This window comes from Cinclus cinclus, chromosome 9, assembly GCF_963662255.1.
Source record: "Cinclus cinclus chromosome 9, bCinCin1.1, whole genome shotgun sequence".
In the NCBI taxonomy this organism is placed as follows: Eukaryota; Metazoa; Chordata; class Aves; order Passeriformes; family Cinclidae; genus Cinclus; species Cinclus cinclus.
The window spans coordinates 15043077-15065771 of record NC_085054.1 but is presented as its reverse complement, the minus strand read 5'-3'; the positions used below and the strand labels follow the sequence as shown (position 1 = coordinate 15065771).

At 37.0% G+C, this 22695-nt stretch overlaps 1 protein-coding gene across 1 annotated transcript in view; it reads left to right on the top strand.

Annotated features, from left to right (window-relative positions):
* Nucleotides 1-22695, top strand: part of XRCC5 (X-ray repair cross complementing 5) — a 48949-nt gene that overhangs the window by 3888 nt on the left and 22366 nt on the right. The window contains exons 4-14 of the mRNA XM_062498427.1: nucleotides 286-334; nucleotides 1904-2026; nucleotides 4710-4898; nucleotides 7800-7914; nucleotides 9513-9651; nucleotides 11686-11798; nucleotides 15143-15205; nucleotides 15862-15999; nucleotides 16653-16743; nucleotides 17980-18107; nucleotides 22164-22360. Coding sequence (XP_062354411.1) covers nucleotides 286-334; nucleotides 1904-2026; nucleotides 4710-4898; nucleotides 7800-7914; nucleotides 9513-9651; nucleotides 11686-11798; nucleotides 15143-15205; nucleotides 15862-15999; nucleotides 16653-16743; nucleotides 17980-18107; nucleotides 22164-22360 — 1345 coding nt within the window. The remainder of the gene's footprint in view (nucleotides 1-285; nucleotides 335-1903; nucleotides 2027-4709; nucleotides 4899-7799; nucleotides 7915-9512; nucleotides 9652-11685; nucleotides 11799-15142; nucleotides 15206-15861; nucleotides 16000-16652; nucleotides 16744-17979; nucleotides 18108-22163; nucleotides 22361-22695) is intronic.

The following is a 22695-nucleotide window of genomic DNA, read 5'->3' as shown; positions in this document are numbered from 1 at the left end:
CTCTTCATTGGACTTGAAGCTCTTATTGACAGTTGAGAGGCTGGGATCTGAACTACTCTTTTTAGTGTTCCATTGGGTAAATGGGGCAGAGACAAGATCACAAGACAGACAAGTTATATAGGAACCTCTTGCACATTAGTTATTTGAAAAGTATCTCAAAAGAGTATTTTGTAACTAAAATGCATGTTTGTCAGTCTTTGAGAGGTACTGAAAATGTAAAATAGTTCGATACAAAAAACACTTATTCTTGATTAATGTTCTGAGTTTTTTCTTAATTTTGCTTAGTTTTGGATGCTATTATTGTGTGTATGGACTTGCTTCAGAAGGAAACAATGTGAGTATGTAACCCAAAATCTTATACAGAAGTCTGACTTTGCACTGATGTTTTCTTGTCAGTCTTATGTTTCCAGTATGTATGAACACAGGAAGTGCTTTCTTTAAAAAAATGAACTAAGATGAACAGCACACTACAGAAGTTTGTCTCTGAAAGATCCTCATGAGACATCTGACTTCTCCAGACAATTGGAGAGCTTTCTGGAGCATCTGGCAATTCTCTGTTAGTGCCACTGGGTTATTAATGCCATTATAGAAGGCACAAAGGCTTCCCTTTCTGTCATATTCCTTGTGTTCTGCTTTCAGAAAGTGTTAATCTGGAAGTTAAGATGCTTAGAAAAAGGTTACTGAATTTAAATGTGATGGCACATTTTAGAAAGAGAAAAATAAAACTAGAAAGGTGAATTTGTTCAGCCTTGAAATTTAAAGACTGTTGGAGATGAAGTGGCTGTTTGTAAATATGAAAATGTTTATATACATATGCAAATATACAGTGGCTGTATGTAAATAGGCTGGGAAATAAAGGTGCACTGGCAAAAAACACTCTTTAAGCTGAGAAAAAAATGTTGACATCAGTGTTACAAAGTTGTCAGTGAATGTACTTGGGCTGGCAAGGTGTTTCTAACACTGTGAGCTAGTGGTGAAGGGAAAGGAAGGTAATTGCACTTCCTCTCAAACCAGAGCTTGAACATGTTTCTAAAAAGGTTATATGATCTAATTGTGAGTGCAGGAGACTAGACTTGGTGATGCAATTTGTATTTTTATGAATAAAGTCTAATCAGTGTGGAAAACTAATCTGTATCCATTTAATGGTTAAAACTGAGTTGTGAATGACAATTACTGTATTTATTGTATTATAGTCTTGAATAGCTATGGAGCAACAGGTTTTGTTGTAGCCTGTGTACACCAACCTCTTTGATATGGAGTTTGCCTTCATTTGAGAAAATACTATTTTACTAGGGTAAAAACTCAAGAAAATCACTCTTCTGTTTGATTATCCAGATCAAAACTGTACCAATTCAACTGAATTTTGTTCTGTCACTGGCCAGCCTTCCTGATCTGTACTGTTGCTACTTCTTAGTATGTTAAGTAGTCTTGAAAGTCTGTCTTCTCCAATTAATCTTCTGAATTAGATTACTAAAATGGAACCCCCACCAGCAACAGTAATTTAAAATATATTTTCACAAGAACAAACTTACAGGTGCAAAGGAAATAATCAGTGTGGTCCATAAACAGCCTAACATTTTATTAGCATTTTGTCCACATTGGTGAAAATTGGCAGAATTCCATTCATTTAGATGTAGTTGGTGATTTATAGTCACAGGACTAGAGTCCTCAATTTTAGGGTAGGGGGGAGAAAGAGGAATCATATAAACACCTAGGATAAATAATACAGCCTATGATAGAACAACTTCTACCACGTAGGTTTATTTGCTTTCTTTCATTTTACAAGTACGTTTCTTGAGTAATTACAAATATATTACTTTTATTATTATTATTTTGTAAAGAAATAATTAAAAATAGCCTTATAATATTTTCAATATATGTAAATGTTTTTCTCTGTTTTAAGAGGAAAGAAATATGAGAAGAGACACATTGAACTGTTTACAGACCTTAGTAGTCCTGTCAGTGAGGATCAGCTGGGAATTATCATTGCTAACTTGAAAAAAACAGGAATTTCACTTCAGTTTTTGTAAGTATAAAAATGGCTGTTGCATACTATGCCATTTTTAAAAGGAAAATTATTGTTTCTTAATAATTATCTTGAAATAGCTGGTGATCTGCTGTTGTATGGTTTCTTTGGAGGTGTAAGTAATACAATTAGTGTAAGTACTTCTATTGGTTATAAATACTTTGATTTCCAATTATGAGCCAAGTCCCCTTGGTTAAATAACGTGCAAATAAATGTTAAGATGATGGCTTGTTCTCCTCTTAAACTTGCAGCTTAGACCCAAAGTCTAAAATGGGAGACAAAAGAAAAATATAAGCAGAGAATTGGGAAACAATAAGCCAAAAATAAACTCAAACAGTGGTTTTGTCACAGCAACAGCCTAGATCCTTTTAGGTAAGGACATTACTGGGAAGAAATAATGAGGTAGTGTTGCAGTTATTAATAGCGTGATTCTAGTGTCAGTAGAGGAGCAGGTCTGAAGAGAAGGAGTTATACTCACAGTGATGGCCTTGGAAAATGAAAAAATGTCTTAAGTGTTAGAACAGGAATCCCTTGATTGTCATATACTGTAGGTATAGGCATTGATCCAAATAATCAGTGGTAGTGTTAAGGCTGTTGTAGGTGATAACAGCTGGAAGCTGTGAGCCTTCTAGAGGAGTTTATTTAAAAGCAAAACTTTGTGGATGTTTCTAATAAATACTTGCACAGGAGAAAGTTAAAGCCTTAGTTTAACTTCTGACCATGTGCTTTTGCCTAGAATCCAGTATTCTGTAAGGGACAGTGTTGTGAACTTAATGAATTCATTTAAGCTATTTGCCAACCCATCTGGAAGATAAAAGACGTGTTAGGAAAATGTGACTGAAAATCATGGCCTGATCCTCCACATAAGAATCTTTGTCTTTGCTTAGGGGATGCTGGATGCAGAAATGTTCCTGTGTACACAGCAGAAGCAGTTATGCTTCCAATGTGACATGCCCCTCCTGGCTTATTTGAGCTGTTGTTGGGCACTGGAGGCAGTAGAGATGCAATACCATGGATCTGAGTGCCTCTGCCAGTCAGAGTACATCTTTTGGACCCTGGTATTCAGCTTCTGCTCCCTTGTCTGTGAAGCACAAAAGAAATGTGGCTGTTACAGCATTGTCTGCAGGCTTGCATCCTGTCTCCCAAGCCACAGGAGCAAAGGATTATTTGATTGTTACTTGTACAAGTGTAAAATGCTTGTTTAAAAATAATTTCTTGCTAAACCTTTTCTTACAACCTATGCTTCCATCTCTTACGCTCTGTCCATAGACTAGGAACTTGCAGCAGATAGTTGGTTTTCCTCCCTGTTTCTAGGTGCCAAGCACGTGCTGAGCACTGTGTAATGTTATGTACTTCTCAGCACAGTAGTCTCTGGGCATTGTATAGTGAACGTAGCCTAACTTTTACCCGTCAGAGGTTTGAAGCTTTTTGATGTTGCCGTATCAGCTTAAAAATACAGTTTCTGTATTGTGTGAGTGGAGTCTGCTTCCTAAAAAGATACCAAATGCTTTGCTGAAGCTTGATGTTTAATTTTGCTGTGTATGACACTGTTGTGCATAATGTTAACTCTGCTTATTATGTGTTGCTTCATGGATAGCTTTAGTGAGGACTAATGAGGTGAAAGTATGGTAGAAATGTGTAGGCTGCTTCTGACAAAACATAATACAATGCTAAAGTTATTTCATTTTGTAGAAATGTGGTAAAAGGTATCATGTGGTTCATTCAGAATTGGATCAGATGAAAGACCTGAAAAATCTGCAGGTGTTTTCAGGGGCACAGGGTTGAGGATCTTACACATCTTTCTCTACTGTGTTTGTTATACTTAGTTAACACTCTCCTGTATTTTGAAGAGCAGCAAATTCATTTTATCTATAACCCCTGGCTAAATTTTTAAATCTAATTCATAAAGTGCAGGAAGAATGTGTTATCTTCAGTTAGAAATTCACCCAGTGTTGTAAGCCATTAAAATCTGAGTAACATTTGTTCCAGAAATACCTATTAGCTCCACTGCTGAGAATGTCCTGCTTGCTGGCATTTGGAGCTGATACAATCAAAGGCCTGGAACAGCCTTTAACAAGTCATGTAGAGCAGTCCTCTACTTCAGACTGGGTCAGGTGTATGTCTGTCATTGCTGAGCACTGTCTGGCTAACCTTCCAATAAAGATTTGTAGTGATGGAGACTCTTCTCTCTCCTCAGGCAGTTGGTTTTAGAGATTATGGTTTGAAATGCCTTTATCAGGTTTTTGACTATCTGACCTGACTTCATGATGTGATTGGAGTGCAGGCCAAATAAGAAGAACTGATTGTTTCCTTCCTCTCTGCAACAGCTTTTTATATTTAAGACTGTCTTGCCCTCTATTTCCCTTCTCTGTGGGCTTTATTTTGTTCAATCTTTTTTAATGGATCTTGCTTTCTAATCAGCATTGACTTTGTCTAATCTATTCCTGTACTTGGATGTCTTTATTGATGCATGATACCCAGAACTGGTTCATCACTCTGATCAAGATGTTACCAATGCCAAGCGGGCTTGAAATACTGCTCTATTTGTTTTGCAAGTTTTGTGGCTCTTTATACGTCTGTCTGCAGCTAGATAGAAATCATTGATCCTGAGAACGTTTTTGTTCTGATTGGTTATTTTAATAAGAAAGTAAGTCAAACTAACTGCTTCTTCTTTTGTTCGTAGTCTGCCGTTTCCAGTGAGTGCTGATGATGGAAGTGGAGATACAAGTGCCAGTGTACATGCTCATATGCACAGAGATTCTTTTCCAGGAAAGGGTTTAACTGAACAGCAAAAGCAAGGTATTGATGTGGTGAGGAAACTCATGTATACATTGGATGAAGAAGGAGGGCTGGAAGAAGTTTACACTTTCAGGTAAATGTGGCTAATCCTGCTTATTGTTCTTTAGATACACTTTCTGATTTCTTCTCCAAAAGAAGTTAAGTAATCAGTTGTGTCACAGTTTCATTGAAATCAGTGAATTCTATGACTTTAGTGTCAGTCCTTTTCATGTAGCTTCTTCAGTGGCTTCAGAATAAGTAGAAGAGCTTAGTGATTTCAGGGAAAAATGAATTTTCTGTATTTAAAGAAAAAAAATCAGTTTGCTTCCATCTTTAGTGTTGGAGGATTTTGGAGGGAACATTTATGTAAACATCATTTCAAAAGCACGTTTTAGAAAGTGATGGAATTTATGGCATTGTGCAGCTTGAACATCTGTCAGAGTTTAATGGTAGCCTTTGTTCCTTGGTTGCAGACTTCTTTTAGCTCACTAGCTTGATAAACTCCCACAGATTCTTTTGGTAAATATTGTTTGTTGAATCCTGCTCTTTAATCAGAGTCTACTGTGACAAACAATATAGTTTTGAATTTTTACTTTTCTTGCGTTAGGAATGCAAGAATTGAAAGATGATTTTTCACTTCTTGTTTCCCCAATGAAAAAATAAAAGTTTGTGCGTCTCTTAAAAACTATAGCTAATGTTATATCCAAGTCTTTTCTACATAGGTGTTGTTTCGGTTGGGAAACGGGCAAAGTGCATCCACGTGCCTTATAGTCTGATGCTACTGTCTCAGTAGTTGTGCTCTACAATTATGAAAAGTGATCTTTTAGAAAATGTGGTTTTCAGGAAGCTTAGCAGACCATAGCTGTAGTGTCGTTATCAAAGGTCATTTTTAGATGAGGGTCGTCCCTGTACAATTGTATGCCATAATTCATCAGTTTATTTGTGGGATTTCCTTCCCTCCCCCAGTTCAGCTGGTCAGCTTTGCACCTCAGTAACCAGAGAAGCTGCTCCTTGAGCATTACTGTGCATTAGTGAAGAGACATGTGTCACTGTGTTTGTGCTCTGTACTAGTCAACAGAGCAGTCTGAGTCTCTGGAAAAAAACAGGCTTTGTCACTACTTCAAAGACTGCACAGAAAAGCAGAATCTTTCCTGGCCCATTTATCCTTTAGGATAATCCATATGCATGAACCTACTATGTGGCTTGGCCTCTTTATACCTTTTTTTATCACAGACTCTTGCTACTCTACAAGCTGTCTTTCTGCCATACTTTCAGGGGAAATCCAAAATCTCTGGATAAATAGGCATTTGGCTAGTAGATTAAAGCTTTAGTTGGAAAAGTTGTTTAAGACTATGTGAGGTTTTCGATGCAATTAAGTTGCTTACCAAGTTTTAAGTCAGCTTTGCAAATCTATCATGATAATTGGCCAACACAGATACACTCTCCATTTTCCTAGATTCATTATTCCTGCTGGTAAAAATATTTCAACTCTTGTAAAATAAATTAGCCATGCCAGGAAAGTGAGTGAAGAGATTTTGTTGTGGTTTTTTTTTTTTAGGTTACAATACTTGGCCTGTTAGATAGGAGGTACATCTGCTGCCTCTGGGTTTTGGGGGAAGGGATTGCAGAGCAGAGGAGGAAGGTTGTGTTCATGAAGTACAAGCTGAAATGTACATTTGCAAGGGTTTCATTGACTGGGTCATTTTTGATAACAGGCAGTGTTTTTCTTCTATAAATATAAGGAATTAAAGGCTAGAGATAATAAATTGAGTTTAAATTACATTTTTAGGCATTTGGCACTTATGTATTTGATTTTTGTACTCATCCCTGAGTGTATGTGTTGTAGTACCTTCTTTTTTACAATCCTGTATTAATGTCTTTTGCTAGAAAAAATCTTTTCCCTTCCTTTTCCTAAGGGAGAAAAAACCCTCAAAAGGAAATCCAATGTTTATCTCATAATAAAAATCCCAGTGCATTTTTGTCTTTCATTGTTTTTAGAATTTAAAAATGCCAACCCTGTTTGTACTAGGAAACCTGAAAAGTAGAATGCCAAGTTGAATTCTCTACTGATCTTTTTAGGAGTTGATCTTGATTTCTGCCAGACAAATGCTTTAATCAAGAGAGTGGTGGATTCATAATGTTTAATCATAATGTGAAAAAGAGGAGTTCAGCTTTGTTTTATCTTTGCTTTATTATGCAATGAAAGAAAAAAAAAAAGATAACTTTCTCTGTGTTGGAATTTTACATCCAAATAGCCAATACATTTTGTATTACATGAAAACTGTTCTGTGGGACAAGCCTATTTGAATTCACAATGATTTATTATAAAGCACTGTGAATTGTTAATTTTGGATTCCATTGCTAAAAGTTGTGCAATTAACACTTTTCAGTGTAAACTCATTACACTTCCTTTTTTGGTGTTTTTTTGAGCTTGTATATCTGCTGTTTAGGCTAGAAATAGTTGAAGTAATTTCTTTCACTGACAGAATGCCCTTAAATTAATGAGTTCACTAGTACTGTATAAAAATAAACTGTCAAAAGTTAATTTCTGCATAAACAAAATCCTGTTAATTGAACTGGATTCTTTATTTCTTTAGCTTCACTATAAAAAGCATTTTACCACAAAGAGAGCTTTTTCTAATTTGTGTTGTTTAGCTTGCTACAATGCCCTAATTAGGTGAGCACAGATAAATGGAAAATGCTTAAGAAGCAATTGTGTAGTTTTATCACTAGACCTAACAGAGCCCCTTTAAGCCCTAATGTCACACCGTTGTAAAGGCTCAAGATGGGGATAATCTACTGTTCCACCTCTCTTTTTCATTCTCTTTTCTGACATTGGGTTATGGTAAGATTATTATTACAGTTTATTTGCTTTATGAAATCTTAAGATGAAGTGCTTTGGACTCCTGCATTTCCTTAAGGAGAATGTATTGTCTATAATAGTTTATTACAGTTCACCAGAGTTCATTGCTGTTTTCCTGATTCCTTCATTTAGAGAGAGCCTGGAACGTCTTTCAATGTTTAAGAAAATAGAAAGAAAGCCTTTTCCTTGGCCCTGCGAGCTCACTATTGGTCCTAATTTGTCTATAAGGATTGTGGCCTACAAATCAGTAAGTGTACAAAATCATACATTTTAGTGGAATTTGGCAGCAAGTTAGGTACAACTGCATGATTTTTTCCTTTAAAGCTAAGAAAATGAAGATAAAACAACATCCAAATAATTATGATGGAGATTTTTATTTGGTTAGAAGCCAGTACATCTAAAATTGTGGTTCCCACAGCAACTTTAACTTCACCATGCTTGTTAAATAACTAAAATTCATAAGGTATGGAAATAGGAGAAATTGCTGAATGGCACTGAATGGTATTGAAGTTGATGACCCTGATTATGAATGCTGTGATTAAAGATTCACATTCAGCATCAGTGATATGTGAGGCTTTATATATATTTCTTAAGCCCTAGGCATGAGAGGAATTTTGGACGTGTGTGCATAAAATGGTGGGTGTACATGTTTTACCAGCCATTGTTTCAAATGACATCTGTTGTTGTTTCAGACTTGGAATAAAAGGTATGGTTTTTTTTAGCTTTTGTGCTGTTTGGCAGAGCTTGGGCCCAGTCTGTTTCTTACCATTTATATGGTTCCTTTAATCAGTGCTAGGAAAAATAAGTGTATTTATAGGCAGAAAATGTGTAAAATTCTAGTTATGGAATAGTTAATAGGTAACTGGGTAGTGTGGCAGTATTGATGGATCTGGTGAGGAGGAGATTAATTGGTTTGTTATTTCAACACAAGACTGAGTCTGATGTTACAAAGATGAAGTATATCTGAATTCTGAGAGCTGTGCATACTAGTCTTGAAATAACTATAGTTATTAATAATTTTTTTATTAGGCTATTATGCCAGACTGGTGCAAATAGACAGAAAGAGTCCCCTCCCAAATATGCTTACACGCAAAATAAAGTAAGTTTGGGAGAATAAGCAACATGAACTGAATGACTGACCTGAGGTCATACAGCAGTCTTACTGACATAATCTGCTCAGCTCTACATTTTTCTTTTCATGTACTACCTGCACCATGAATTTCACTCAAGCAGAGAGCAAGGAAAACGGTTTTATTTCCATGTAGTTGGGAAACATTCACTCATTGTAAATACTTATTCCTTCTTTCCCTCCCAAGTCCCATAGTGCAACTGGGATCATTTTGCCTTTTGGGGAAGTTGCAGTAATAGAAGGTATTTTTATCCAGTAATAGAAGGTATTTTTATCCTGTAGTGTAATAAGCCTGATGGAAAACTTGGCCAAGCAAGCTGAGTGAAAATTGAGTCTTACTGTATCTTTAACATATTTCTTAATGCTTTGTCAAAAGTATTTATCCAGTTGTAGGTAGTAAATTGCATAGCAAGCAAATGACATGGTATCCTGTGACTCAAAGACTTCAACAAATGGCTTAACCTACAGGTTTAAAGAATAGCCAGGACAAGTATGCTGTCAATATGCTGCAGTTCATGTGTTAGGTCTCATACAGATGAAGCAGTGCTGAAAGCACTGTGGTGGCAGCCAGAGATGCATTACTTGACAGTCTTTATTAGTTCTTTATTGGCAAAACAAGGCAGCACTAAGGCTAAGGATTTTTTGTGTGTTCTGGTAAGTACTCTGGATCCCACTGAAATGTTAACCATTCCTTTTCTTTGAATTCTGATACCAAGGTCGCAGAAGAGAGGGTAAAGAAAGTTTGGGCAATTGTGGATGCTAAAACCCTGAGAAAAGAGGATGTGCAAAAAGAAACTGTTTACTGCTTGAATGATGATGATGAGACAGAGGTTCAAAAGGATGATACTATTCAAGGTACAACATCTTTATGTGCACCCTGAAGACAAAGGGAAGATAATGGCTTGGAGTCTTATGTTACCTAAGGATCTCTTAGTTTTATACCCTGAAGCCTAGTCATGATCTTAGAATGTATGCTCTGTAGGCTGGCGGAGCACAGAGACTGTTGCATGAGACTCTTTGTTTTCAGGTATTTTAAAAATCTTACTGTACCAGTAGTAGGAATAATAATAATAGGACTAACAACAACAGTAGTAATAACAACCACAGATGGAACTTGGAAGGCACTCCAGCTTTCTGTACTATATGCTGTGAAAGGCCATACCTCAGTTCTGTAGTGAGGAGTTCTGCTACCATTATTCCATGTTCAGATCTTCAGTTGTACTGATAACATGAATGCTTTCATAGTGCTGCTTTTTTGTAGATGAGCAGCTGCTCTAGTTATTCTGCACTTGGAAGGATGAAGCCATCAAAGGAAGGTTTAGTATTCAAGAGTACTAGCTTTGCTATACTGTAACAGGAGCAATCTGAAGTAGTGATATGTAAAATGCTTTTTATGACCTGCAGCTTCTTTCTGAGCAGATGAATTTCTTTAGAAGACTATATGCCCCAGAAACAGCATTAAATAGTGCACTTGCTTTTAAAAATAGAGTTAAGCAAATCTTCTTCATTTTTTGTGATTCTATAGATATAAGTTTTACTAGTTTTTTTCTTTGCTGTTTCAATCCCACACAACTAGGGCAAGTATATTAACTATAAAGAGCAAAACTATTCAGATAACAGTATAGAGTGCTGTCAAATTAATAACATAACTAAAAATTAGGATAAGGTGTATTTTTTATTTAATCTATTTCAATTTTAATATTCATAGGTGTTTCATAGCAGTATCAGATCAAGTCCCAAAGACAATGTGACCTTCTTTAAGCAGAAATGATGGTTAAAAGATGGTCTAGTTGTGTTTTACAACTTCAAAACTGCGTGTAAAAAAATCCAGTTCTTACAGAGAATGCATTTTGAAGGATTTGGGACTGTTCTCAGCTAATCTTCTGGCTGCTAAAGTTACTAAGTAGTTGTGGGATACTAACAGAAAGAAGTGGTGATCAGTTCAATGTGAACAAGAGAGATAAAAGATTTCATTCTGTCAGTGGTGTGATATTTCTAATGCTAAAAGAGCTACCAATGCCTCCTGGACTTACGTGATTCTTTTGAGAAATGCCATGATTAGACAATGTTTTGTATTTGCACCTGTACTGAAATTTCTTTCATTCTGTCAGTGTGTTTACTTTTCTGTTTGTAGGAAAATGTATCTGCTTAGAGGTTTTCCATCCAGGGATTTATCTCTGTTAATTTGGCTTTCCTTGCACCTGAGGATATCATCCTTAGCGTGTGGCAACATAATAAAGTGATGAGGTTACAGAGAGGATATTGGAAGCTGATAGGAGAGTGAGCAGTTGGAGCAGGTGACACCTCTGAGAAATTGCGACTTCTATTTTGTGGACATATACCTATAATGTATGGCATGGGAAGTAAAGCAGACATATATAGAAAGACTAGTTCTGCATACAAGAGTATTTCTGTTTTCCATTGTGCACCTTGCTTCCACTGTTGGCACATTTTATTCTCTGAATCTCTTCTGGTGTCACCTTGTGTGGTATGATTTGTGGTATGTTTGAGGTTGCTTGTGTTATGTTTGCAGAGAGTGTTGCAATCTGTTTGCTGAAATCTATTCTGATTTGCTTAAATCTATTCTGTGAGCGTAACTTTGTTAGGCAAGATGTTCCCTTATTTTCTTTCCTGCTCTCTGAGGGTACTTGTGTTACATAAAGTGATGTACAAGGAGTGCAACTGCTGTTCACGAAGTACAAAATGTGTCTATGGGTGTTTGGGTTTTGTTTTTTTTTTTTTTTTTGCTAACAGGGAAGGTAATTTGATGAGCATGTGTGGAACGTAGCTGTGGGGCAGGAATGCATTGTTAAAATATTCAGAGAGCTAATTTTGGTGTTAAAATTGTAGGCCCATATGGTTACCAGATGCTCTTCTCTTGTTCTCCAGGTTTTCGGTATGGGAGTGATATAGTTCCTTTTTCCAAGGAAGATGAAGAGCAAATGAAATACAAAACAGAAGGAAAGTGTTTTTCTGTCTTGGGATTTACTAAGTCCTCTCAGGTGCGATATGAAATATCTTTGTATTCAGCTTCCTGGGGTCTTGGTGGTGTATCGGATTTCAATATTGAGAATGGGGCATCTCCACTCAGGTATGCAGGAGTGACTTATTTGCTGATTCTAGTACATCATAGTAAGCAATATGTGATCTTGTGAAAGAGAGGAGCTCATGAATGTGGCCATTGGACCCTCAAGTGAAGCCAGAGCCACTGAACTTGGATATCTGCAAAGTGGAGATGGAGGTATTGTGGTCCCATTTCATCTCACAAACTTTAATGGTCTGGTTTCTGTTCAGCTCAGGCAGGGGATGAGCTTTGTCCAGCCAAGAGCATGGCTGCTTCTTAACAGAAGCTTCTCCCTCAACATTAATGTTAAAGCAAGCCTGAAAACTGACTCTTTTCATTTTCACTTCCATAAGGATTAGTTTGTGAACTGTGACTTGCCTACTGTGACAAAAAACTTAAATGTAGTGAAGAGTTCTTAGAACTTAGACAAAGGTAGCATCGTTCAAAAACTCACCATATTTCCATGAGATGGTCGGTGTTTGTAATGCACTTATCTGTACTTGTGGTATTGATTTTGCTATTTGTTGTCACTGACAGTTGTAAGAAACTTACTTGAAGCAGGTACCATAATAAAAGTTATCCAGCATGATTTCCTTCAGAAACTCCAGGACTTAAGCATTAGCAAAGTCTTAGGCAAAGCGAACTGCTCTTGAAGCAGGACACATGAGGAGAGAATTCAGAGATGTGAGTGCCAAGTAATTGCTGTGCATGTTAAGCTGCTCCCCATCTTTTTTCTCCAGGTTATTGCACAGGGTGACTGAAACTTTACTCATCTTGGAGTTATCCACACCCAGTCCTCTTCACCAGTAAAAAGTAAAATTAAATCATAGGGCAGTTCTACACCTTCTGTTCTGACAATTCTCGGTCCTCCTACTCTTTGAAATTTCTCACTGCCTGAACAAGGTAGAACCCTTGATGGAAGTTAAGGCATTGTCACCTTTGCTATCAAGGAAAGATGCTAATGAAATAGGAAGCATGTGTGGGAAGTTACTCCCTAATGGATGTAACTAAACATCTTACTTTACAATATAGGTGTCACAGTGTCCTTGTGCATGTTGCTAGCTATGTCATTAGATGACCACAGTGCAGTGTTCCAAAGCATAACAGAGGAGCCAGGAAGTTATGTGATTTACTGGAATGAGAAGCCAGCCTGGCTGGAAACTGTAACCTGGTTGCTCCTTGAGGACTTTCAGACTTAGTTGTTGAATAAGGTGGGAGTTTGTGCCCTGCAAGTTATTGATCAGGGAAACATCTCATGCTTGAGCTTAATGTGCCATAAATTGGCCAGGGCCAGAAAGGTGTTAGGGAGTGCTACCTCCTGTACCAGAAACTGGATCTAATAAGTGAAATGTGTCTGAATCCAGTGAGACAATTTCTTGGATCTCTTCATACATTAATAAGCTCCAGCTGAGTCTTACTATTGTAATTTAGTTCTGCAAGATGTATTTCACTGTGTGCAGAGTTTGCTTATGCTGCAGGTTGGCCTCCTGTTTCAACTTAGTCTGACTATTTGGAAATGGAAACTAGGAGGAAAGCAGATGAGGAATTTGGTGTTCCTGTGAGCAAACTGTTATTTCACATGGATTTCTATTTTCCCATAATTGGTTAGATAGTTTGGTAATACCTTCAAATACAGAGTGAATAACTGTAGGGTTGCAGTCAATTTTAGGAATACTTTGAGTCACATAAATATGCATAAAAGAATTAACAAGTTGTTTTAAAAAAAATTCAATGTACAAAATATTGATTGCTTTTGATTAATTTTCATTATGTACTTCTCTTGTCTCTGGATTTCATAATAAGCAGAAATTATATCTTAAAGTATGCTCTGGTCCTGTAGCCCAGAGTGTGAGTAGTTATGCCCAGTAGTAGCTGCATATCCCCTCAGTGGAATAAAATTATTCAGATGTGCTTGCAGGGTAATAATAACAGCGTATAGATCATGACATCAGGATGTTTTTAACTACAGCTGGAATTTTCAAGACCCATGTGTTATTTTAAGTTTTGCTTCCTAAATTTTATTGTTTGGAATAATAAAAGACTCTATTCAAATATATGTGTTATATTAAGTTGTTTCTTTAAAAATCTTCCATGGAAAGATGACTCGTTATTGACTAGAAGAAGTGGAACAGCTCCAAATACATAATTAAATAAGGAATAGAACCACCTTATATTATTTTCCTGAGTTGTTCACATCCCTCAGGAAAGAAGATCAGAGGCCGCTTAAACTTTGATTTTTAATTTATAAGCCATGCCATGTAAATCAAGAAATAATACTTGAAAATATTACAAAGGGATAATTTATTTTGCAAACAAAGAAAGGTAGTGTGTGTATCACTAGATGTAGTGATACACACATCTAGTTATTTATGCTATACTGAATGTAAAATTTCCTGAGCATTTAGAGGCAGAACAGGAAAGGATTGCAGGTAAAATAATCTGAGCTGAAGAATGGTGCTGCAGTACAGTAAACAGATCTGCTCTGCTGCAGGCTGTCACTGACTTCAACAGCCTTTGCTATTGGTAATTTGCTAAATAAAGAAGATAAAAAGATGAAATTAATCAAAGAAAAATCAAAGATATAATGAAGTTAATTCTGAAACTGAAATTCGGAGAGTTTTTTCTTTGAGAGCCGTTGTTTTAACGAGTGTCCATAGTAGTATGTGATCCTTTTGAGAGGTGTTCTATGATTGCAGGAATTCTCTGTGTGAGCTGCTGTAGCTCCAACTAATCCAGTGATGCCCTTTGATGAATCTGTTTTTCGTTTTTGATTTAGCCATATTCATGAGCAGAATAAACTCTGCAAACAGAAGTGTTTCTTTGCTAGCACAGCTGTCTATACTCTGGGTTGCTGTTGAAGTAGCTTTATTAGTTAAGGATGCAAATTTTTTGCAGCTCCTTTTTGATGTGTCTTTGCTAGAAAAATTTAATAGCATAGGTATGGGGTCAGGTTTAGGTCTTGTATTAACTACTGTAGTTTGCCACAATGACTTTTGAATTACTGAAGTATAATTCAGACTGGTAACAGCTTCCAGTAGCACTGTCTTTCATTCCTGCCCATCACTGGGAAGCTATGAGAATATCCTACCCAATATGACTAATATCCATATTAAGTGATAAATGGAAATATGAGACATATACAGGGCTTTAACCTCAATGCACTATAATTGTTTGGTGGCTTCTGACTTGAGTAATGTTAGTTGTTTTGTAATTTAATTGGTCCAGTTGCATTAGCAACCTTTTCTTTAGGTCAGGCTAATTCTTGACCATTTGAATTTGTAGATCCAGCAGCATTACTACATGGGCTATCAGGCTCTGAAGGTCTTTGCAGCAAAAGATGATGAGGTAAGGTGAACTGAAGTTTAATGCTGAATGTATTTTGCTGTAGAAAAAAAAAGGAATAGTAGTGATGCTTGAGATTGTCCTGTTCTTTGTGTTAATAAAGAGTTTTAATGCAGCTTACAGAAATGTCTTATTTCATTGCCCAGTAGGTTAAAAAGAAGTTGGAGTAAACCCCAAATGATTGCAGAATCTCATGAATAATGAAAAACTGGTAGATACTATGTTTGAGCAAGGTTATGAGGGACCTAAAATTGGTGCTTAAGTTGATTTTCATGCAGTTCAACAGGACATGCCCTGTCCAACAGAACAGACCTCCAAAGTACTGGAAGTGAAAAGCTCATTGTGGGGCTCTGATATGTTCCTTTAAGGGTCTGACTTCCCTCTCTATCTCTTGCAAAACCTCAGAGTTCTTCAAACCTGGTGATAAAGGTGGAACATGCTCAATCTAAACTTTGCTCAGCTTTGAATGGACCCACTATTGTGATGAGATTTGACCTTTCTGCTTCTTTGATTTATGAACATGAAAAAATGCTTGTGTTAAAGTTATAGCTGAAATGGAAACTCCTCTTGACTAAATCAATGCTGTTGAATTCCCCGTGAAAGATGTATTTCATGATTGAGAATTTGCATGATTTTGTAGATTTCTTTTTTCCCTCCAGAATGCAGCAGTTGCTTTTTCTGCACTTGTTCGTGCATTGGATGAGTTGAAAGTGGTGGCTGTAGTGCGCTATGCTTATGATAGAAGATGCAACCCACAAGTTGGAGTAGCTTTCCCGTATATTAAGGATGCATATGAGGTAATAATTCTCTTTTACCCTTCTGCAGAGAGACCCAGAAGCAGCACAGTATGTCAGAACTTGTGCAGCATATGTTTCCCCTGATCTTTCTTATGAGAGACTATTGAAAGAGCTAAATATGTATAGCATGGTTGAGCAGTGACGGAGGTGGGGGCGAACACAACAATCTTCAGACTTTTGAGGGGTATAAACATAAAGGATGGAAAGGAATTATTTAGGGTGGCATGTACTGGAGGAGGTAATTGAATAAAGAAAAGTGAGGCAGAGAAATGTTTAAAAAAAAACAAATCCAGCTTTTGACTTTGAAATAGAGTAAGCTGTGATAAAACCTCCCGAAGTGCCAATATATTGGATATTTAAAGCATGGATAATTGGAACTCTGCACAAGAAAAAGGGATCACATGGCTGGGAAGGTCTTTATTCCAAGAGCAGAAAAATTGAGTGGAGCCATCACTATTTTATAAAATATAATACTGTGTTTTATTCCAATTAAAATTGTGTTGCTCTGTAAATATTTTAAGTGTTTTGATGTGCACAGACATTACATCTTCAGATTTTTCTTATGTTTTATATTGCTCTGATATGGCATTCTGGGGATACAGATTTGTGTTTTTTTCTTCAGGCTCAGTTATTTTTCCTTTCCTCTTGCACAGTGTCTCATCTATGTGCAGCTACCCTATATGGAAGACCTAAGACAATATGTATTTTCATCCTTGAAAATCAGTAAAAAGTACATTCCTACAGGTAAGATGTTTGCTAGTCAACTGAAGAAGTAACCTGCTTATTGTCTTCTAAGGTGCTCTAGAAGAGTTACAATATTTGGCTCTCCGGTGAAAACATAAGTTTTGTTGTTATTTTGGGTTAGGAAAAGACAGGTATTTGGCCATCCATTATGGTGGTGTTATCTTGAAGTATAAATGTGTATTAAAGCTTTGCCACATCAGGTGCAGGCTGAGCAGACCTAAGTTTGCAGGCACTATTTCAACTGACCTGTTAAATGACTTCTGGCTCAGGTTACAGCATCATGAGTCTCACAGGATGCTGTGATAGAGAGCTGAGATTAGTCCTCTGTATCCTTTGATTTTTGAACTCATTTGTGGGAGTAAATGGCCAAACCTTGTGTGATCTACGGTGTGTGATTAGCTAGCTAGAATTAGAACAGAGGCAGCTGCTCTGTTGGTGCAAAGCTGGTACTGTAGTTGTTTGAAGTATGGCCTGTTAATATAATGTACAAAGGCAAAGACAGTATTTTCTGTGGAGTGTTATTAAACCATGCATTTATTGGTGTCCAAATTGAGATGGATGGCATCTTTGGAGAACATGCAGCTACACAAAGCTTGACTTGCTGTTCTGAGAGTTTTGCACAGCAATGATCTTAAGTGGATCCTTCAACTAAGTCTTAAGGCTTAGTTTAAAATCCACTCCCGCTTCTTTCATTTGTTATGAGATGCATTTAGTGGGCACCTGCACGTCAGGATATATACAGCATGCTGGTTTGTTTCTGTAGCAGTTTCAGTTTGATAACAAATCTAAAACCTGTCTTACCAAAGTAGTTAGCTGGCTATTGTGAGCTGTGTTCATTTGCAATCATAACTTAAAAAATTTATATTGCACCATTTAGTTTTGCTAACCAACTGTTCTCCTTATTTTCTAAGTGACCTATAAACCTTCTGTTGCAAATGAAAACATCTTGAAAAAGAGGAAAAGCGAAAGCAGAAAGGCAACAATAATTGAAGTCTTGGGGAAAAAGAAAAAGGCTTTATGACATTACACTGTAGTCCTTAAATAAAGCAGGGGTTAGTTGTGTCCATTATCCATATTCTTTACTAGCACATCTATAGCTGCAGTGTATTCTGTGTAATGTAATGACTTGGTGAAAATCTCACATTTTGAAGCAAATCTTCATTTATAAATTGTTTCAAGAAGTACATCCATCTGCAAGTGTATTTAATCTTCCTTTGTATGTAATTGCTGCCCTAGCGGATCAGTTATCTGCTGTTGATTCACTGATTGATTCTATGAATTTGGTTCATGAAGATGGAGAAACTTTTGAGGACCTATTTAAGCCCAGCAAAATTCCAAACCCTCATTTTCAGAGGTTATATCAGGTGAGATGAACTATATGGTATTTTTTAAAACTTTTTTCTTAATACTTTTCACCTTTCTCTCTTTCTCTGATTCGAGTTGGAAAGATCTGCATTGTGAAAATGTAGATATATATCTTGGGCATTAAAGTATGTGGTAACCGGTGATTTCTGTGTTGTCCCTGACTTAGATTTAGCTTCAAAATTTCTAGTTTCTAGAAAGCAAGGGAAATTATACCTGTGCTGCTGAGGTGTCTACAACAGCATCATGATATTCACAGGCACATAGACTAGGCAAGTAAAAACTTGCCTCTCAACACTGTGTTGTGGATATAGATTCAGTCTTTGGCTATTGGACAAAGAGAAAATTAGGCTGAAAATTTGGGATATCTTCAGCTTCTCATTCTATGTCCCATCACTTTTCTGAGTGTTGTTGCATCTAGCAGTGTTCCAAACCAGGTCACTTTGAGGAGAACTGGACCAGTAATAAATGGTTATTAACATTGTTGACATTTAAAATGTTCTGTTGGGTGTCTAAGCTGGTGCACTTTATGAGCCAGTGAAACAGTTCATACTTCTGCAGTTGTTACATAAAGCTGTCTCCATTTTGATTTACGTTCCTGTCATATCACAAAGACTTTCATTGCAACTGTGAGGATGAGAGACTTAATTAGACACTGGAATTCAAGTGATTAAAAAAAAATGACACAGCAAATTCAAAAATAATTACGTTGCAGTTTAAGCAACTGCAGAATTGTACCGTATACAGAACCATGGAGATACACTGAATGTGTGACTCTGCTCTGAATATTGACCAAAAATGGTATAGCAGTCGTGTTCATCGTATCTCAGCAATTCTGCAGTATTTATTTCAGTTTACAAGTAGGAAGAAGATGCTTTTTTAAATTAAGAAAACTTAGCCTTGCTTCCTCAGTGTTGTCAAAATAACCAAAGGATCTGAAGGTCAATGTGTGTTTCAGGAACACATGTAAGCCCACTGTCTTCAAATCCTACTCTGATTGACACCCGAAGAACTTGGTGTTCTCATCAAGTTCTGCCAGTCATATTGACAAGACAGTGTGTAAGTGCATGCAAGATTTGATCAGTTGGAGGTTATTGCAGGGTAAGAACTTCAAAAGAGCTGGCCTCTGTACAACTCTTATTTTAGGAAGGATTGTTAAGCTTGGATCTTACAAGACTTGGGCTTTCCTTATGAGTAGAATACTTGGGGGATAGAATTTCCTCTATATTGCTAGATAGAGTTTTGCATTCTTTTGGTTTAGTGGATGTCACCTATCAGTGAAAGATGGTTTTTTTAGGTGTGCTATTTTTCTTCTGAAACAGTGTGATGGTGGTGTTCCAGCTCTTCAGTCAATTGCTACTGGAAGAGAGTAGTTGAGTAACTTGCCAGTTTTCTTAAAGGATAATAGGATTTTGTAAGGGTGAGTGCTACTGGTAGAAAAAGTATTTATTAACTGAATGTATGGGGTAGGATACAGTTTCTCTCCTTGCTATTCAGAAAGCCCTGAACTGTCAGTCCTCTTAGTGCTTTATTTTGACTGCACACAGCCCTATTTGTTTGTCCTTTTGCAGAATTGCTATTAATCTGTGTAAGTTGTTTCTCTTCTTTGCTGCAGAAATGTTCCAGGTTCTTATTAGTATTTTGCTTTTAGGCCAAGTGGCACTGCTGGTTCCTTAAGAACTATGAAGAAAAATTCTGCATCATCTTTTGACTGTAGCCAGTAAGTCAGTTGGGCTGAATAGAACCTATAAATGGTTTTGAAAAATAACTGAAGAAAAGGATCAACTCCTATTTAATTTCCTTGCTTTGTTGCCTCATGAAGATATTTGGAATGATAAGTGACAAGAGCCAGAATTTAAACAAAAACATCAATCTAAATTATATCTCAGAAGGTAGTGGTAGGCATCAGGAAATGACAGAGTGGGTGAGAAGTAGTTGTTAATGTTTGCTCTGGAGTGGAAGATGAGGAATGTCCTATATCCAGACTTTCAACTTCTATTCCTTGCTTCCAGAAAAAAACAAGTGAACTTCCATAGCTTTTGTAGTGGCAGATTTCCAGCATTATTGTTTTAAGTTGTCTGTCTTAAATACGGGGATTTGGAGCACCTAGGATGTTTAGGGAATGCAGTGCTTTTTATCTGTTAGCCAAATAAGCAAATTGTTCACCAATGGAGGTTCTGTACAGAGATGGACCTGTTGGTCTGTTGGTGCATATGTGTAATTGCTTATCACAGAATTAATGATGTGAAGCCCACTTCATTATGTCTGTTGACCAGTGTCTTGGTGTGACCCCTGTTCCTGAAAGCTGGCTGTGTCTCTAGAAGTGGAAATGTAAGAAATCAGGAAGAGCATTTAAGTGCTTTGGTGACAACATGCATGAATGGAACAGTGAGTCTGCAAGGCAGTGGCAGAGTGTGGGTTGCCTTCTAGCTGTGAAAGTAGAAGTGATTCTTGGTGAACATGGAAGGGGGAAACAAGAATAGGAGGGATGGTTTTGGTTTAGAAACTCCAGGTTGTCAGTTTAATTTAGTCTCCATTTAGCACCTGAGTTTTGACAGTACCTGCCATCTCAGGTTTCAGACTTAGTCCTCTACTTTAAAAACAGGTAAAAGTGGATGCTGTGGCCACTCAGTCTGCTCAGGTCCTGCAGCTGCGCACATAAATATTTAAGTTATAAAAGCATGAAACACATAGGCATAACAGGAGACTGAAGTTTTTTTTGCTTTGAGTTTCATTCAGTTGCCTAACTTTTAAAATATCTTTTTTTTTTTTGTAGCACAAGAGCCATTACTGCAGCTTCCAGCACCATTTTTGCTCTCTTTCAAAATAATTGTGCCTTAAATCATTACAAGTGTTTCCAAATCAGTAGCCTTGTACAACTGCCTCCTTTTGACAGTATGTTGTAATATGGACTGGAATCTTAATGGCAGCCTGAAAACCCATCAGAATGATGTGTCACATATTGTCTCAATTTTCTGTATTGGCGGCTTTCCAGCGTGAATAGGGGCTTTTATTTGCTTTGATTTTGTTTTTTTTAAATTAATGTCATGTCTGACAGCCAACAGGGGAGCAAATCTCTTCTGTATTCCTAGTTTACTGAGTAGGTATCTTCACATGGGTGTCTAATGCACCCAGTACAATTGGCATGGAAAAAATGTGTCTCTTTTGTGTATTACATTTTCATGTGTTTGTGTGCATGCACTGGTATCTGTGTATTTGTAAATCCACATACCTCTCTACTGCTATTCCACACTTTACAAAATTTTAAAGATATTTACTTTGTTTTCAAAACCCTCCATGGAATTTCTGCAGCCTGCCTCATTAACCTCGTCTCTCCCCCTCTCTTGGTTTCCTGACTGTGTGCACTGACTCTACATTTGGGTGAAAATCCTTCTCTGTAGCTCTCACCCTCTGTTCCAGCTTTGTGTGTCTGTCAAGCCCTTTCATTCCCTATTCCTTTCAAAGCTAGGTTCCAAACATAGATATATTCTGTGCCTCACCTGTGCACATTTAATATTGTCTCTCTCCATTTCCATTCTCTTTTTACCTTGTGAACATTCCCCCTTTATGCATACTGAGTTTAATTGACCAAGAAGAAATATTTTCTTTGAGAGACATTAAACTGTTAAAAAAGCTGGAATGTGTGGTTGGGATAGATCTCATTTACTTAATTTTGAAATATATAGGAATCTCTCCCGTGTGACTGTTTCATAAGAGAACTGCTTTTTAAATGTAGAGTGAAGCTAAAAATATGATCAATTTCAGATGACTGTTTCATTCCTGGGATTTTTCTAGTAATTTTCATAGAACTCATTCCAGTGAGTGTGGGAACACTCATCTGCATCAGTATTCTTGTTTAATATCATTAATAATCTCCTTAAACAGTTGATCGTAGACTTTCAATTCACTGTGAGACAGAATATTTTTCAGCAATACAAAGGTAGTATGTTTAATATGGAAGGTATTTTGCAGTTACCACATGATGTACAGGCATTGCATTAAAAGTTTTTAATGTGATTGAAAGTTCTACTATGCTCAGACTGTTTTGTTTCTTGCAGTGTTTGCAGCACAAGGCTTTTCACCCTGATAAGCCACTGCCACCAATAGAGCAGCACCTTTTAGAAATGCTGGAGATGCCTTGTGTGGTAAGAGAAAGATGTCAGGCTCCTCTGGAAAGAGTAAAAGCACTTTTCCCCCTAAAGGAAGTTGGCAAGAAAAAAGAAGAGAAGACTGCACAAGACATCTTCAAAGACAAGTAAGTTGGAGATGTATTATGGATTTTTTTGTATTACGGCTTTTTTTTTTTTTTTTTTTTTTTTTTTTTTTTACACTTCAGTTGTTTTTGCTGGTTGAAGCAGGCTCAGAATCTTTTGAACAGAAAATCAATGAGTTACATACTGGAAAAAATGCTGATGGAGACAGAATACTGTGGTGCCACAGAAAGTCTGGAGTATTTTGTGAATAGTGGTGGTCATACTGTTGCAGTGCAGGACACACTAGGAACCAGTGTGCAAGTTCCTCATGTCCATATTTGCTGTCACAGGATCACAAAAACCATCAGGTTGGAATGGACCCCAGGAGGCTTCTTGG